Below are 18,148 nucleotides of genomic sequence, written 5' to 3' on the forward strand. Positions count from 1 at the left end.
CGACACCCCTACTCAGCCTCGAAGCAGTTACGGAAGATGGACCATTGCCCCTCTGCTTCCCATAAGAATATGGGAGTAAAGTCTCTGAGAGGAGAATGAAACAGGAGGGAAGGGGGCAGGGCACAACCTTTAAGAGAATGGTATAGCCCAAGGACACAACATAAACTTATTAGAACCAAATAGGTCCAAGATGGCTTCCACTAGACATTGAACCTCAGTTTTTGCTCATTGTAACACACCAGCAAGCTAAATGACACACCCACAGGTGACATGACAGTTCCAAGGCCGACCATAAAGGTCAAAAAGTGGGCGGTGGCCCTATTTCTGGAAATCCCCACCCCTTCCGCAAAATAGCTGGAATACTCTTCCCACTCATTAGCCTATGAAATTACCCACCCCTATAAAAACTGACAACCCCATACCCTGGTGGTGCTCTCGCCTTCTCAGATGGCCCACATTCTGTGGAGTGTGTTTCTCTCTAAATAAATCCACTTCTTACCTACTTTGTCTCTCACTGAATTCTTTCTGTGATGAGACATCAAGAACCTGAGCTTCATTATGTCCTGAGACCAGGTGTGTGATCTCAGTTAAAAAAACGTGGGTTCAAGTCCCAGTCTGGGTTTTGGCTGGGTTCAAGTCCTGGCATGTGGGTTCAAGTCCCAATCTGAGTTGCACAGTTTCAGCATCATTTGCAAATATTTTCTCCCAGTCCCTAGGTTGTGTTTTTGTTTTGTTTATGGTTTCCTTTGCTGTGTAAAAGTGTTTAAGTTTGATTAGGCCTCATTTGTTTATTTTTGATTTTGTCTCTATTGCCTTGGGAGACTGACCTAAGAAAACATTGCTATGATTTATGTCAGAGAATCTTTTGCCTATGTTCTTCTAGGAGTCTTATGGTGTCATGTCTTATATTTAAGCCCTTAAGCCGTTTTGAGTTCATGTTTGTGTATCGTGTGAGGGAGTGTTCTGACTTCACTGATTTACATGCAGCTTAGACAAAGATTTTAAATCACTAGCATAAATATGCTCAAAAAACTAAAGGAAACCATATCTAAAGAACTAAAGGGAAGTATAATAACAATGTCTCACCAAATAGAGAATATCAACAAAAAGATAGAAATTAAAAAAAAATTCAGGAGTTAAAATAGTTGAATATGATAAAAGTAAATAAAAAAATAATAGAATATGAAAATAATGTAAAGAAAATAAATATGAAATAACTGAAATGAAAATTCACTAGAGAGGCTCAACAGCAGTTCCCCATATCCATTGTCCCACAAGATGATACTGAAACAAAAGGGTCCAGATGACTGCAACACAAGTGGTGGAACACCCTGTTGCTGCGGAGCTGATTTCATGCTGCAGGTAAGCATTTTTATACCCTGCAGCTGTACCCTAAGGGTGAGGCAGAAAGCCTCGTATCTCATCAGAATTTGGGAGGTGATAAGAATCTCTCATGACAGCTTCCCATGAAGATAAAAAAGTGAGTGGGAAATGGCCTTGTAGCAGTTCTTCACAAGCTTCCCATGCTCTCATGTTCTGGGAGGATCACAAGGCTTCTGCCAAGACCTAGATAGATCAGCTGTGGTTAAGCATTACCTACAGGAACTATGAGGATCTATGCAAGGTCAAGGCACCAGCATGAAGCAGTTTCCCTATATTACCAAGATAGACCATTTTCTGGGCCATAAAATTAATCTCAGTAAATGCAAAAGGATTCAGGTTATACAAATTGTTTTCTCTGGCCACAATGGAACTGAATTAGAAATTAATAACAGGAAGATCTCTGGAAAATCTCCAAATATTTGGAAACTAAGTAACACACTTCAAAATAATTCATGGATCAAAGAAGTCAGAATGGAAATTAGAAAACATTTTGAACTGAATGAAAATGAAAACTCAACATATTAGTATTTGTCAATGCCACTAAAGCAGTATTCGGGGGTGAATTTATTGCATTAAACGCCTGCCTATATTAGAAAAGAAGAAAGAACTAAATAAGAAAGGTCTAAAATCTATTATCTCAGCTTCCACCATAAGAAACTAGAGAAAGAAGAGCAAAGTAAACCTAAGGTAAGCAGAAGAAAGGAAATAATAAAGATCAAAGTGGAAATCAATGAAAATAGAAAACAGAAAAACAATGGAGAAAATCAGTGAAACCAAAAGCTGGTTGACTGAGATCAACAAAACTGATAGACATGAAGACTTACAAGAAAAAAAAGAAAGGAGAAGACACAACTTACCAATATCAGAAATGAGAGGTGACATCACTACAGATTCTACAGATACTAAAAAGGTTAAAGGAATATTATAAACAACTTTATGCCAATAAATTCCACAACTTCATTGAAATGTACAAATTCCTTGAAAGACACAAATTACCAGAGCTCACTCAAAAAGACACAGATAGTTGCCAGGGGTTGGGGAGAGGAAAGAATGGGGAGTAATTGTTTAATGGGTACAGAATTTCAATTTTGCAAGATGGAAAGGTCTGGAGATGGATGGTGGTGATGGTTATACAACAGTGTGAATGTACGTAATGCCACTTAACCGTACACTTTAAAATGGTTAAGATGGTTGCAGGGGACACGGGTTTGTGCCCCGGTCCGGGAAGATCCCACATGCCACGGAGCGGCTAGGCCCATGAGCCATGGCCGCTGAGCCTATGCATCTGGAGCCTGTGCTCCACAACGGGAGAGGCCACAACAGTGACAGGCTCGCCTACCACACACACACACATACAAATGGTTAAGATGGTAAACTTTATGTTATATGTATTTACCACAATTAAAAAAAAAGAAATAGAAAACTGAATAGCCTTATATATATTAAATAAATAAATTAACTTTATACTTAAAACCCTTCCTGGGACTTGCCTGGTGGCACAGTGGTTAAGAATCTGCCTGCCAATGCAGGGGACATGGGTTTGAGCCCTGGCCTGGGAAGATCCCACATGCTGTGGAGTAACTAAGCCCATGTGCCACAACTACTGAGTCTGTACTCTAGAGTCCACGAGCCACAACTACTGAAGCCTGCGTGCCTAGAGCCTGTGTTCTGCAACAACATAAGCCACCACAGTGAGAAGCTTGCACACCACAACGAAGAGTAGCTCCCGCTCGCCACAACTAGAGAAAGCCCATGCAGCAACAAAGACCCAACACAGCCAAAAAATAAATAAATTTATAAAAAACAAAACAAAACAACAACAACGAAAAACTAAAAACCCTTCCTACAAAGAAGACTCCAGGCCCAAATGGTATCACTGGTGAATTCTTTTTTTTTAATTAAAAAATTTTTTCACTGGTGAATTCTATCATGCATTTAAGGAAGAAATAATATCAACTCTACATAAATTCTTGCAAAAATTTGAATACTTCCCAGCCCATTCTATGGGACCAGCATTACTCTGATACCAAAACCAGATAGACATTACAAAAAAAGAAAACTAATATCCCTTATGAATACAGGTACAAAAATTCTAAACATAATTTTAGCAAATTGATTCCAACAATATATTATAAGGATAATACATCATGACCATGTGGAGTTTATCCCTAGAATGCAGGGTTGCTTTAACATTCAAAAAATCAATCAATGGGGCTTCCCTGGTGGCGCAGTGGTTGAGCGTCTGCCTGCCGATGCAGGCGACACGGGTTCGTGCCCCGGTCCGGGAAGATCCCACATGCCGCAGAGCGGCTAGGCCCGTGAGCAGTGGCTGCTGAGCCTGCGCATCTGGAGCCTGTGCTCCGCAACGGGAGAGGCCACAACAGTGAGAGGCCCGCATACCGCAAAAAAATAAAATAAGAACTGCTTTTTGAAAACAGTTTATTAATAGGATATGGCAAAGACAAAAGGGGTGGTATATCTCTAATTTTCATAAAGATTCTTAAAGCGCTTTTTAAAAAGAATCAGCTTTATTTTTTTAGAGCAGTTTTAGATTCATAGCAAAACTGAGTAGAAAATACACCCCTGCCCCTACCTCCATGCACATCTTCCCCCACTATTGACATCTCGCAGCACGGTGCTACATTTATTACAATCAATGAACCTACATTTATTGACAATAGTACATCATTGTCACCAAAAGTCCCTAGTTTACATTAGGGTTCACACTTTGTGTTGCACATTCTGTGGGTTTTCACAAATGTATGACACATATCGACCATTAGAGTAGCATACAAAGTAGTTTCATTGCTGTAAAATCCTCTGTGCTCTGCCTGTTCATCCCTCCCTTACTCTCTTAACTCCTGGCAACCACTTTTTACTGTCTCCATAGTATTGACCTTTCCAGAATGTCATATTGTTGGAAACATTCAGTATGTAGCATTTTCAGATTGATTTCTTTCACTTAGTAATATGCATTTAAGTTTCCTTTCATGGCTATATAGCTCATTTCTTTTTAGCACTGAATGATATTCTATTGTCCGCATGTACCACAGTTCATTTATCCATTCACCTACTGAAGGACGATCGTGGTTACTTCCAATTTTTGGCACTTATGAATAAAGCTGCTGTAAGTATCCATGTGCACGTTTTTGTGTGGATATGTTTTCAGCTCCTTTGGGTAAATATCAAGGAGTGTGATTGCTGGATCATATGGTAAGAGTATGTTTAGTTTTTTAAGAAATGGCCAGACGGTCTTGCAGAGTGGCTGTACCATTTTGCATTCCTACCAGTAATGAATGAAAATTCCTGTTATTCCACATCCTCACCAGTATTTGGTATTGTCAGTGTGTTGGATGTTTGCCATTCTCATAGGCGTGTAGTGGTAGCTCATTGTTGGTTTTTTTTTCATTGTTGTTTTTAATTTGCAATTCCCCAAGGACTTAAAGCACTTTTGAAGACAAGGATGGGATGAGGTTATAAGGAAAATCAGTACTACCAAAAGATTAGTGAGCAATGTTGTGGCATTTAGTCCTCTTTTGAGATGCTGTGGAGAAACAGGATACATTTAGTGCCTCTCCTCTTTAGCTGGTGGTGTCTGTTTTCAGACAATAACTCTTCCAGAGAAGCGGTTAAAGAGGGGGGTTGGGTGGGGTGTGGAAGTCAGGTGCTGAGGATTCCTCCGAGGCCTGGGAAGGAAGTTGCTTCCCAAGTTTGAGGCAATGCCTCAAAGTACCCCACTGGCACTGACAGAGAAGTAAGCCTTCCAGGAACTTCCAGCAGCCCCACTGGGCAGCCAGTGGGAGAGTCAGTTCCCGACAGTGGAAATCAGCCAGACTGACCAAAGCACTTGACGGGCAGCTGTATTTAATGTGGCTGTAGGGGTGGGGGTGGCATCAACAGGCAGTCTCTGGCAGTGGCTGCATGGAGACTTATGATTGGCACCTCAGTGAGAACATTGCATGTGGCCCTCAAAGCGCCATAGTACCTCTCGGACCTGACCTCCTACGTCCCCTCTCCCTCACTTACTCCCCTGCAGCCACACTGGCCTCACTATTCCTCAAACACACCAGCAATGGTGCCACCACAGGGCCTTTGCACTTTCTGTTTCCTGACTCAGACCACTCTCCAGATAGCTGCATGAGTCTCCCTCACTTCTTCATATATTTGCTCAAATGTCACCTTTGTAGTTAAGCCTTCCCTGGCCATCCTATGAATACTGCCCACTCTGGATCCCCTTTACCCTGCTGTACTTTCTCCCCGCTCCCCCCCACCCCGCCCCGTGGCTGTTAGCATCTTCTAACATACTGGATAATTTACTTCTTATGCTTATTGCCTCAGCCCCACTGGAATGTCAGCTCCACAAGGGCAAGGATCTTTGTTTTGTTCATGGTGTTTTTTAAATCTTCAGTAGCTAGAATCATGTCTGGCGTAGAATGGAGACTCAATACTTGTTGAATGAATGATTTACCCTTTACTGTATCCCTAGCATGCAGAATAGTATCTGGCATACAGTAGGGGTTCAACAGATGCCTGATGAATGAATTGGAGAAATAGGGGTAACCTGGTGAGGACGTAGCTTTCCAAGTTGTTGGATACTTTCTCTCTCTGCTTGATGCTACAAACATGGAGATTAAGAGGCCCCAGTGCGGGAGTGGAGGGGAGCATCCCCGGGCTGAGGAAGCAACGTCAGAAACGAAGGGCCTACCTGTATATTTCTGCCACCAAGCTCAGCCCCACGCAGTAGTCCCAATCACCCAAATAATTCACTTCTCTCTCAAAAGGCAGAGAAGCTGCTTCTTGAGTCTGTTGCCACACATTCCTGGTTCAGTGTCTGGACAGTTTTTTAACAGAGGTTGCACCCTGCCAGGGAAACTTCTGGAGACTTGGCAGAAGAGGCAGATGCTTTTTCACCCACATCTTGCTCAGACCCTGTGACGTGGAAGAAGCCAGTCTGGACAAATTGTACGGGTCACGGTCCTCAGCTTGTGAGTGGTCTGTGGAGAGTTCATGGGCTCACAGAAGCTGTCGTTGCAGTAACCACTGCCTAAGGGGCAACACTGGCAGCAAGCACAGCAGCCGAGAAAACTGCACAGACTCAAAGGGTATTTGTACACAATGAACAAGGGGCAGATTGGGAAAGCTTCCTGATACTGTCTACGCTTCCCAGAATGTAAGCAGCCCTGTCCTCAAACTGAGGGATCAGGAGGGATCCTCTCAGGGGAAGCATGTAAAGCCCCGATGATCTGCCCCGGGGGGACCAGGCGCTCTGCCGAGGGCTAGGCTTTCTGGACACAGGGCCGTATTCAAGAACTTCAGGCCCCATTTCCAAAGGCAGGCTCGGGAGAAACATTAACTCCAGGAAATCAGATCTGATGAAAGATCTGTTTTAAGTGTCATGGCGCACAGAGGAGATGGAGGGATTTGGCTGAAACTGCCAGGTTATGCCACGTTGCAGGGCAGACACATGGGACCAGGGCCATTCCCCGAGGAGCTTTCTGTCCTTCTCAAGGGCATTACCAAGATGGATTTATTATGATTTGGAGAAAGGAGGCGGCCTTCTCGACTGGGTGAAGCACATAACAGCACAGGAAACTGATTTCTGGGCGTGCCAAATTGCGAACCTCTAGAACTCCCAAACCTTCCCAAGAATTTTTTAAAATATTTATTTATTTATTTTTGGCTCACGCTAGGTCTTTAGTTGCAGCACGTGGGATCTTTTTAAATAAAGTTATTTATTTATTTTAATTTTTGGCCACGTTCTTTGTTGCTGCGTGCGGGCTTTTCTCCAGTTGCAGCGAGCGGGGGCTACTCTTCGTTGCAGTCTGTGGGCTTCTCATTGGGTGGCTTCTCTTGTTGCAGACCACGGGCTCTAGGCGCACAGGCTTCAGTAGTTGTGGCACGCGGGCTTCAGTAGTTGTGGCACGCGGGCTTCAGTAGTTGTGGCTCACAGGCTCTAGAGCGCGGGCTCAGTAGTTGTGGTGCATGGGCTTAGTTGCTCTGCAGCATGTGGGATCTTCCCGGAGCAGGGCTGGAACCCGTGTCCCCTGCATTGGCAAGCGGATTCTTAACCACTGCACTACCAGGGAAGCCCCATGTGGGATCTTTTAGTTGTGGCATGCGGGCTTCTTAGTTGCAGCACTCACATGGGATCTAGTTCCCCAACCAGGGATCCAACGCGGGCCCCCTACACTGGGAGCATGGAGTCCTACCCACTGGACCACCAGGGAAGTCCCCTAACCCTTCCCAATATTAAAAATACAACTCAGCCTGGAATTCCAGGGCAGCGTGTGTAATCACGATGACGACTCAAGAACGAGCAACTGGGGGTGGGGGTTTGTTCTCTGGTATCTGCCTTAACAACCCTGTCTGGCTAATCTTGAAAACAGAGTTCTGGAATTAAGCAGGGACGATTAAAAAAAAAAGTAAATCGGTCTGTGTAAGTGTCCCTCATATTGGGGTTACTATATTGGAAGGTTTTCTAATCATCCCTTGCCTTACTGGGCACACTGATCTGGCCAACTCACTGTCTTTCTATACCTGCTCATTTTGGCTCAAAAGGGTAGTCTGCCTCTGCTTGGCAAGGACAGAAGCTCACCTTTATGATCGTGCTTGAGGGGGAAGTGTTTAAATTCTCCACAGCTGCGCCGTGTTCTGAAGCATCAGGAGTTTATACCAGAAGCCTAGATCTAACTCAAATACCATTAGTTACATCAATGACTTAGTGACTGGGGATGATTTAGAAAGACTTGTGCCTGAAGTTCTGACTTCCCCTGGTTTTTTTTTTCTTCCCTTGTTGATTTTGTATCTTAGGCCATTAAACAGGAAAAAGGATTCTCTGGAACCCTTTAATGGAAAAAGGATAACCTTTCTGAGAACCCAGTTACCTGGAGCAACCAGAGAAATTCTACTCGAGATAGACAAAACTTTTTCACCTTCAAAGTTCTGGGACTAAAACGTGGGCCCCGAGATTAACTGGCTCCTGTGGAAAGTAGTGCTAACACTTCCCACTGGTGGGGAGAAGCCTCCCTTCCACTTGACTCCTGTCACAGGCTCAAGATATCCTCTGGGCATCTACTCTGGACCAAAAGTAAAAGCAGAGCCTGCTAGATTCTTGCTCAGAAAGTTGTCCAGAGATATGGTGTTCCAGAATCCCTAGTCTCTGCTCGGGGACAGTGTTCATAGCTTCTGGACTCCGATAGTGAGCTCGGGAGCGGATGGATCCTTCCACTTGGTGAGCAGCCCAAGCTGGGCGGTGGGGCTGAAAAAAGGACTGGTTCCCACCTCAATCAGTGCAGCTCCCATCTCCACTCACAGCTCAGCACACCATTTTTTTAAATTATTATTAGTTTCTGCTTTATAACAAAGTGAATCAGTCATACATATACATCTGTTCCCACATCCCTTCCCTCTTGCGTCTCCCTCCCTCCCACCCTCCCTATCCCACCCCTCCAGGCGGTCACAAAGCACCGAGCTGATCTCCCTGTGCTATGTGGCTGCTTCCCACTATCTATCTACCTTACGTTTGGTAGTGTATATGTGTCCATGCCTCTCTCTCGCTTCGTCACAGCTTACCCTTCTCCCTCCCCATATCCTCAAGTCCATTCTCAAGTAGGTCTGTGTCTTTATTCCTGTTTTACCCCTAGGTTCTTCATGACATTTTTTTTCCTTAAATTCCATATATATGTGTTAGCATACGGTATTTGTCTTTCTCTTTGACTTACTTCCCTCTGTATGACAGACTCTAGGTCTATCCACCTCATTACAAATAGCTCAGTTTCGTTTCTTTTTATGGCTAAGTAATATTCCATTGTATGTATGTGCCACATCTTCTTTATCCATTCATCCGATGATGGACACTTAGGTTGTTTCCATCTCCGGGCTATTGTGAATAGAGCTGCAATGAACATTTTGGTACATGACTCTTTTTGAATTATGGTTTTCTCAGGGTATATGCCTAGTAGTGGGATTGCTGGGTCATATGGTAGTTCTATTTGTAGTTTTTTAAGGAACCTCCATACTGTTCTCCATAGTGGCTGTACCAATTCACATTCCCACCAGCAGTGCAAGAGTGTTCCCTTTTCTCCACACCCTCTCCAGCGTTTATTGTTTCTAGATTTTTTGATGATGGCCATTCTGACTGGTGTCAGCACACCATTTATGATCTCTTCGTGTTACAAAGCATTTGAACTGGTTTTTATTATATACTAAGTTCTGGTAAATACTGGGTTTGTTTCTAGCCTCCCTTCTGGTCCATCCTGTCCCAGGGCTGCACTGCAAGTGGAGGGCGGAACCATGAGCCCCCCACCTTCGTGAAGGCAGGCTTTTCACACTGTATGGGATTGGTAACAACCTGGGGGATGGGAGTGTGTCCACAGGTCAGTCCTCCGAGTCGCTGGGGCCCACATACTGGCAGATGGCATCATAGTGAAGCTCCACCACCCGATTCTCTCTCTGCAGCTGCACAAGAGCCCGGCTCTGCTCTCTGTCCCGGTCCAGCAGATGGCCCACCTAGAGTAGGGACGGGTGGAGTCAGCAAGGCCAACCCAGACTCAGGGACATTCCCTGAGTGCTCCCGCGCCCATTCCCAGGTCTTGGACTCACCGTTCCAGCCCATGGCCCCAGCACCACCATCACCCGGTTGCCCTGGACCTTGGGGACCAGGGTCTCCAGCATGTCTTCCCTCAGGCCTGTGGACAAGGAGAGGGGAGTGAGGCCCGCAGCAAGGGTCAGCCCAGTCAGGGTCCTGTCAGAAGGGCCTTTCCTGTATTCCCTGGTGCCACTCTGTGCCTGTTGACAGATGCGAGGCCCCCACATCCATTTCACAGAGGAGGAAACCTAAGGAGCGGTTCCTGGCAATAGTTGTAATAAAGGGAGCATTTATGTATGATGATGATGGGTGGGGGTGATAACAGACACCATTTACTGTGGGCACGTTGTATGCCCTGCCCTGCACGGGGAGCTTACACACATCCCTACAAGGCACCAGTTATAAGAGGGAGAAATCGGTTATCTCCATGCTAATTTTGCAGAAGAGGAAAGTGGGGCTCAGATATTCACCATCATGGGAGCGTCTAATGATCTGTTAGAGGATGCTGGGCCTTACAAAAAACCTAACTCTGTCCAACCTCCCACCCTTGCCTGGGCCAGGCTCTTGGCCCAAGACAGCCCTCTCAATCAGCCTCCAGGATGATAACGACCCAATGGCCATCCCTCAGACTCACCTTCCAGGACCTGGCCTTCATCTGTCCGACACACACAGGTATCTGGGCTCAGGACATCTTCGATTGTCATCTGGGGAAAGGGCCAGGGGATATGAGAACGTTAGAGAGCTAAGAGGGCCCAGTCCCTGGGGAGAAAGCGGACCCAGGTGCGGGGCTCCCACCTTGGTGTTGTAGTACTGGCCACCCTTGTGCAGCTTGTCCACAAACCGCACACGCAGGTCCCTGTGCAGCCAGTGCTGACTCCTGGGAGCTGCTTTCTCACTCTTGGCAGCAGGCTCATCCTGTCTGTGGAGCGGGGCCAACACCAGGCTTAGTTCTTTATCAGAGGCACATTCTGGTCATCCCACCTTTGCCGATGTCTTAAAACCCACTCATAATGCCATTCCTAGTTCCTTCTAGGCACATGCCTTGCCCTAGAAGCCTTCTCTGACTGCTGGAGCCTCCCCACAGCCCTGTCCCCTACCTCCATCTGAGATGCTCAGGGTCCCACTGGTCTGGATGGTGTTTCCGCTTCCTCGCTGAGTCCTCCTGCCGGACGTGGAGATCCTGATCCTGAAGGGCCTTCCATGACGAGGTTGTTCCATTCTGTTGCCTTGGGGAAGTTTTGCTCACCTGGCCTGTTCAAGGGGGTGTGGGGAGAACCAGGAAACAACCTCAATGTCTCCCTCTCTTCCCATCCAGGCCACACCTCAGCCTCAGGCCACCTCCCATCTGCCAAAGTGCCCGTCTCACCATCAAGCCTCTGTCTGGGCTATTAGAATGCTCTCCCCTTCCTTTCAACTGCCTCGGCCTCCTTCAGGAAGCCTTGCTCAACCACCTTAGCCTGTCCTGTCAGTGCTTACTTGAGTCAGCAGCCTAGGGCGGGCTAGGGACTCCTGGAGGGCTGTCCGCTTCCACCACCTACGTGCCAAATGGATCCATCCTACTGACGTGCCTAGAATGCCTTTCTCCCCATCATGCCCTAGTCCTAGCTACTGTCAGTCCCTAGCAAAAGAGAGGTTCACCACCCCAAAGAGACAAAGACATCCCAAGGGTAGGAACTGGTTTCCACACTCATTCCTTCTTCCTCAGAAAGAGGCTAAAGACCCAAGGGTACTAGATCAACCTCTCTTCAATCAAACTGAATAAACCACTATGTTCATTCTCACCTCTTAACTCTGACCAGAAGTCACTCTTGCCAGGCAGACCACTGTCCTGCCCTTCTGCAGATTTAACCTCCCGCACCAGGAATACTTCCCCAACTCCCCCAGCTAGGTTAAGAGGCTCACTCACTCAGATCCAAGGAGTTCTTGTCAAACTGCTGCTGGGAGACAGGCCGCAGGCAGTACTCACTCACAGTCACCATGCGGCTCCCCACAGCCAGACGGACCATGGCCCGAGCATTGTCAGGGTCGAGGCCTTCCACCTAAAGTGTTGGGGGGAAGAAGTGAGTGGACCTGACCCACGTTCCTAGGACCACGCTGTCCACCCTTACCTCTAATAGGCCCGACCCCTGTGCCTCTCCCAGCAGACTGTGGGGCTTGGGTACACTTTAAGTATGTAATCCTCAGGGACTTGTGCCATATGGCATTCTCTCCCTTTTAGTTGAAAACTGAGGCTCAGAAAGGCCCAGCAAGTAGCCCTGAGTTACTGAATGCGGCGGCAGGCCAGGCAGTCCTGAAGGACAAGGACTTCCAGCCTTTATACCCCAAACCCAATTCTGCCTCCCTCTGACCCTCATGTCAGTTTTTCCTGCTGCCTGTCTTGGGCTCCAGGCACATCTTGGTTCCTTACCTTCCCATAGAGGCCTCGGTGAGGGCCAGAAAGAACCACCACAGCTCCTCCAGGCACCAGTCCTTGAGGCTGGTCTTCCTTATCCTTCTCTTGCTCCTCATCTGGCCTCAGCAGGTGGTGGGGGCCGTTGGGGGCCAGAGCCTGGACCTCAGTCAGGTTGGCGCCCAGCCCTAGCCCCCTGGGCCTCAGTGAGTTGACACGGGGCTTCACCACTCTGCAGGGAACACAGAATATGGGCTTGTTGGGGGGATTCATTGGTCTTCAGTGCTCCGTTCCCCACCCCTACCCCCAACCACCACCGAAATCCCAACCTATCAATATGTTTGAGAATATCCTTCCCAATCTCATATTAGGGACTATTTCTGACCTGCAGAAATGGCAATTTTATTTGGTTCAACCTAATAACCTACGGTGTATAACATCTATGACACAGTATTTACAGTGGGATATGAGGCAGATCCCAATAACCAAATATATTAATTTTTCTACAGGGGAAACCATGACTATTCACACCAAGCAAGAGAAACAGATTGTAAAAAGCTCAATGTCAATTCAGTTCACATTTGGCTGCCAAATAGTTTATGAAAAAATAAATGTTTGGTTTTCAGAATTCTTTACGAGCTTGGAACTGTGGAGAACGGATTGTAATCTGTATGATCATGATAATAGCAAGTGTTTAGCCTATGCTTATCTGGGGCCAGGGCCTACTGTAAATGCTTTATGTGTATCATTTCACTTAACTCTCACAACAGCCCTGGGAAGTCAGTACTGTTATTATCCCCATTTTTCAGATGAGGAAGCTGATGCCCAGAGAGGCAATCTTTACATAATAGGATCTCTTAATGGAGTTTCAAAGGGCAAATAGGAGGCTTAAAGAGTAGTGGAAGGGGCTACTGAAATACATAGGGTGGTAATGTACCCTTCTCCCTGCCTGGATGGTTCTAGGTGGGCGGTAACCATGGGGGTCTGTTCCCTGGCCCGTCTGCTGTCCCCCACCCCTACCCTAGAAACTCACTGATTGAAGGTACGGCCGATGCCCTCGCCAGGTTTCCAGCCCATGCCCCGCAGCATGGCCAGCCCATAGGCCTCTACAGGGACTGCCTCATAATCAGCCTCCTCCGGCACCTATGGGTTTAGGCAGAAGAAGGACGGTCAGGCTTGGCTTACAGTGGGCCCTCTGAAGTGTACTTGCTATCACCCACTGGGTGACCCTCGAGACTTCTTTTCCAGTCAGCTCAAGGGTGAATTTTTATTTCCTCTTGCCATCCCTCCTTTATTCCTCCATGTTCAGTCCTTGGACAAATCTTTATAAAGCACCTATTCTGTGCCAGCTATTGTTCTAGGTGCTGGGGATAAAACAGTGAACAAAACAGACAAAAACTCCTGCCCTTTGTGTGGCTTACATTCTAGTTGTGGAGACAGAATAAATAAAATTCATAAAACATGATAGGCCAGGTAGTGATAAGTCATATGAAGAAAAATAAAGCAGGTTAAGGGGATGCACAGGGCTGAAGAAAGGAGTGTCAGTGAGTTGATATTTGAGCAGAGACCAGAAGGAGAGACAGAGGGAACCCTGAAGATAAGAGTCCTCCAGAGAGAAAAGTAAGAGCAAAGGCCCTGAGGCAGGACAAGATCTGCTATGTGTGGAGAGCACTGTGAAAGTCAATCTGACTGAAACAGATGTGGAGGCAAAGAGGGGTGGTAAGGGATTAATCAGGAGAGCTGGGCAGGAGCCACGATAGGGTGGCAGCCACAAGGGGACCAGTGAGGAAGTTACTGCAATAGTCCAGATGAGAAACGCTGGTGGTTCAGACCAGAGAAGTGGTAGTGGTGATGGTGAGAAGTGGTCAGATTCTGGATGTATTTTGAAGAGGAAGGATGGATGGAACTGTGATCAACTGAGATGCGGAAGGCTCTGAGAGGAGGGAAAATTAGAGAAAGGAGGCCCAAGCTGGAACAGGATGGAGAGTGAAGTGAAGGTCTTTTTAAGATGAAAGATACCAGAGGATGTCTGAAGGCTGATGAGAACAGTTCAGTCGAAAGAGTCTCTCTGCTTTGGGGCTATAGGAGAACTAGGACCCAAACAAGCATTGCCAAAAAATTGTGAATGAAGAGGTGAAAAGTAGGATCCATGGGTAAGAAAGACAGACTTGGTTACTTCTGTGGACACACCCCTCACCTCTCCTGTTATCATCTCCCATCATCACTCCCTCAATTCTTTATATTCGCTCTAGACACACCACAGATTGTCACGGATGGACACACACCACACCGATTTTCTGCCACCGTGCCATTGTCTGGGTGGTTGCTGCCATCAGGAGCACTCACCCTCCTCTTCCCTCTCACTAAACCCTACTTGTCTTCCCGGCCTCACTCCTACCACTCTGATCTGAGTCACCATCACCTCTAGCCTGGACTGCTGCTCTCCTTGCCTCCACCTCTGCTTACTAGTCTGTTCTGCTCGTAGCAGCCAGAGAGAGCCTGTCAAATCATAAGTCTTGTCCCTTCTCTGCTCAGAGCCCTCCCATGGCTCTCATCCCACTCAGAGTAAAAGCCAAAGTCCTCACCACGGCCCACTCCTGACCTCACCTACTACCCTTCCCTGTCACTCATTCCACTCCAGCTACGTTGGTCTCCTTGATGTTCCTCAAACACTCCAGGCAGAGTCTACCCTCAGGATCTTTACAGTTCCTGTTCCCTTTGCTCATCTCCTTCAGATAATCCCAGAATCCAAGTATCTTTTCACACTTCAATATCTGGATTCATTTGTTAATGCTTCCAAAAAGGATGGAAGGAGGCAGGGCAAGGCAGCAGGCCTTTAGTACACACACAGATTTTGCCTGCTTTGTGAAGGGACGCAAGTCCTGGCAGACAGGGCAGTGAGAGACTGGGGAAGGAGGGAGGCCAGGGGCCAGCTCACTGTCTCAGCCCGGGGTTCGCTGTCTGCCCCTTCCCCGTTGGGGGTGCATCCTTTCTGGATCATGGGGATAGCGAGCGTGGGGTCGACACCCGCATTCTCTCTCTCCTCCAGAGACTTCGTGGATTCTAAAGAAGAATGGGAGGGAGCAATGAGGTTCCACCCTATCCTTCCATTTTGCTCCCCTTCTTCCTTCACTAGGGCAAGGCAAAGGAGGGATCACTCACCCTCAATGAGCTCCTTCACAGCCTGGGACAGCATCCCATCCACCAAGACCTCAGTATGTGTGGATGGCCCAGGGGCCTGGGTCGGTGGCTGCCTGAGAGGGCCGCTCTGGATCAAAGGGATGACAAGTTCCTTGGGGGCTTCTGAGGGCTGCACACTGATGTGGACACAGAGGAGTGAAGTTGGGAGAGTAGCACAATCAGTGAGTTCTGAGCCACAACCCTTCATTCAGAAGGAACACAAGAGCCAAACACACCCCCAGCCCCATTGACTACACCCTCCCTTCTCCTGTCTGGCTCTCCTGTTATATCTCTGGTGGTGCTTTCTTTGGATTCTCTCCCCCACCCCCAACTCTTAAATGTCAGTGCCTTCGAGGAATCAGTCCTCAGTTCTGGACCCTCTGTTCATCCCAAGACCCACTTCCGTGGTTTCCACTATGACCTAAAAATCACCATCTTCAGCCCAGACTCTCTCCCCAGCTCCAGGCTCCACACCAGCCTCCTGGATTGTTGATTCTCTTCTGGAAGTCCCTCCCTCAGACTGTCCTTTCCGAATTAAGCTGACGATCACCTCCCCCAACCTGAATCTGCCACTCCATCCTGCTCCCCGTATGGGAGAAGCCCCAACGCTTCAGCTGGGACACTAGGAGTCCTGTCATTCTCCCCTTTTTCCTTCTTTCAGAACGCACGCTCCTCAGGGTCCCCAAGTCCTAAAGACACTCCCTCTCAGGAATACATCCTCTCCTCTCCTCTCAATCCCCTCGGCCAACAGGTCCAATTTCCCCACCCCCGCTACTAACTCCCGCCTTCTGACCTCCACGGATTTTCTCCGGCTGGGCTTCACACTTCCCAGGCCACTGTCACCAAGAAAATCAATTCAAGATTCCACCCTCCCGCAGGCACCCACCGCACCGCTTTCCAAGGGATGAAACACCCAGCGCTTTACCTCTGCAGCTCCCTCCGTTTCTCGGTCTTCAAGAAGTCCTTCTCCGGAGCCGCGTCTCCCGTCAGCCATCTCCGGGCGGACGTGCGACTGAAGCTGAATGAAATTGGGGCACTGGAGGCTCCCGCAGGCCTCAAAACACCATCTTTGGCGTCCGCCATTTTCCCCTCTTCCCAGGCCGGCGCGCTGCTTGCTGGGAAGTTTAGTTTGCGCTTGCTTTGCTGGGGCTTGACCACCAGCGCTACAACTACCTTTCCCAGGAAACACTGCGGCACAGCCAGGCGAAGGCGGATAGGGGCAGTAGGAAGTAACTGCCGCTCTTTTTACTTCACAAGAGCGCGTGGCGCCAAGCGTACAGGGAAATGTAGTTCTTGGGGAAGGTAGGCGTGGTAGAAGGTGGCTTCCTTCTTGCTAAGTCGTCACTTCTTCGTGTAGGCGTTTATTGGTCGCCTACTGTGTGCACGTTACTGTGCCCTACTGGTGTGGGAAATGTAGGTAAAATAAATCATTAAGAAAAAAAGACCTGGGCTTCCCTGGTGGCTCAGTGGTTAAGAATCCGCCTGCTAACGCAAGAGACACGGGTTCGAGCCCTGGTCCGGGAAGATTCCACATGCTGCGGAGCAACTAAGCCTGTGCGCCACAGCTACTGAGCCTGCGCTCTAGAGCCCGTGAGACACAACTACTGAGCCCGCTCACCTAGAGCCCTCACCTAGAGCCCATGCTCCCAACAAGAGAAGCCACCGTAATGAGAAGCACGCACACTGCAACGAAGAGTAGCCCCTACTGGCCGCAACTAGAGAAAGCCCGTGCAGAGCAACGAAGATCCAACACAGCCAAAAAAAAAAAAAAGTTATATAGAGATTTTAGACTGTGCTGGGTCGGTGCCCCTAATGCCTACATTGTTCAAGGGTCAACTGTATTAATAAAATAGTCTGGCCTCCTCTCTAGAGGCTCCAAGTCTAGTGGGGAACAATGACACTCAAAACGGATTTTAAAAAAAATAGTTCCTACCAACTTTAAATATGTTGTGAGAGCCAGGTCCTAAGCCCTCAGAAGATTAATGAGACAGACGCCTCTGAGTAGGATACCTTAAGAGTTTGTGAAGTAGAAGAGTGATACTTAAACAAATAGTCACAAGAATACTACAAATCTGCTAAAAATTCATCCCAAGGAAATCATCCAAGATGTGCAAAAGTATTTTTATATGAGATTCATCAGAGTATTATTTATTGTAACAAAAGCTTGAAGACCACTTAAATGAACAACAAAAGGGGATGGGCTAAATGAATTATAGCACATGATTTGGGTGGAATGAATATACTAGAGCCTTTAAATGTGAAGCTATACATATAATTAAATGAAATTCAATTATATATATATATATATATATACATATAATTAAATGAAATAGGGACATAGTCACAGTGTTTGGAAAGTAGAATAGTATGGTGGGTCAGAGGTTGCTCTTGAAAACAGGAAGCCCAATATTCAATCAATTTCGTGGCCATGTTTTGAGGCTTACAAGCCGTGGGCACCTTGGGATGGGCCCTGGTATCTCAAGGGAGAAGCCATTTTGGTTTTCAAAATATACAACAACAACAAAAAAAACTTTAAATTTTTATTTTGAAATACTTTTAGACTAAAAGAAATGTTGAAAAAATAGTACAGAGAGTCCCTGTATATCTAG

General features: G+C 47.2%; 1 protein-coding gene across 1 annotated transcript; it reads right to left on the reverse strand.

Moving 5' to 3' along the window:
- Positions 1 to 9,562: 9,562 nt before the first annotated feature.
- GPKOW (G-patch domain and KOW motifs) lies at positions 9,563 to 17,005 on the reverse strand. Its single transcript, XM_082609641.1, has 11 exons — positions 16,465 to 17,005; positions 15,522 to 15,676; positions 15,298 to 15,422; positions 13,393 to 13,502; positions 12,378 to 12,591; positions 11,877 to 12,009; positions 11,068 to 11,221; positions 10,766 to 10,889; positions 10,605 to 10,674; positions 9,985 to 10,070; positions 9,563 to 9,891 (listed from the first exon to the last, which is right to left on the reverse strand). Exons 1-11 carry the CDS (start codon positions 16,620 to 16,622, stop codon positions 9,760 to 9,762), a joined length of 1,461 nt encoding a protein of 486 aa, XP_082465767.1. The 5' UTR covers positions 16,623 to 17,005; the 3' UTR covers positions 9,563 to 9,759.
- Positions 17,006 to 18,148: the final 1,143 nt, after the last annotated feature.

The sequence above is a fragment of the Mesoplodon mirus genome, assembly GCF_964341445.2.
Source record: "Mesoplodon mirus genome assembly, chromosome: X".
NCBI lineage: Eukaryota > Metazoa > Chordata > Mammalia > Artiodactyla > Ziphiidae > Mesoplodon > Mesoplodon mirus.

Excerpts from the sequence above, each read along its gene's own strand:
- GPKOW (XM_082609641.1), bottom strand. The coding sequence starts at position 16,622 with ATGGCGGACGCCAAAGATGGTGTTTTGAGGCCTGCGGGAGCCTCCAGT. Across the intron at positions 13,503-15,297 it reads GCGAACCCCGGGCTGAGACA|GTGCCGGAGGAGGCTGATTA; the intron begins GTGAGCTGGCCC and ends CTAAACCCATAG. Across the intron at positions 9,892-9,984 it reads TGGGGCCATGGGCTGGAACG|GTGGGCCATCTGCTGGACCG; the intron begins GTGAGTCCAAGA and ends TCCCTACTCTAG.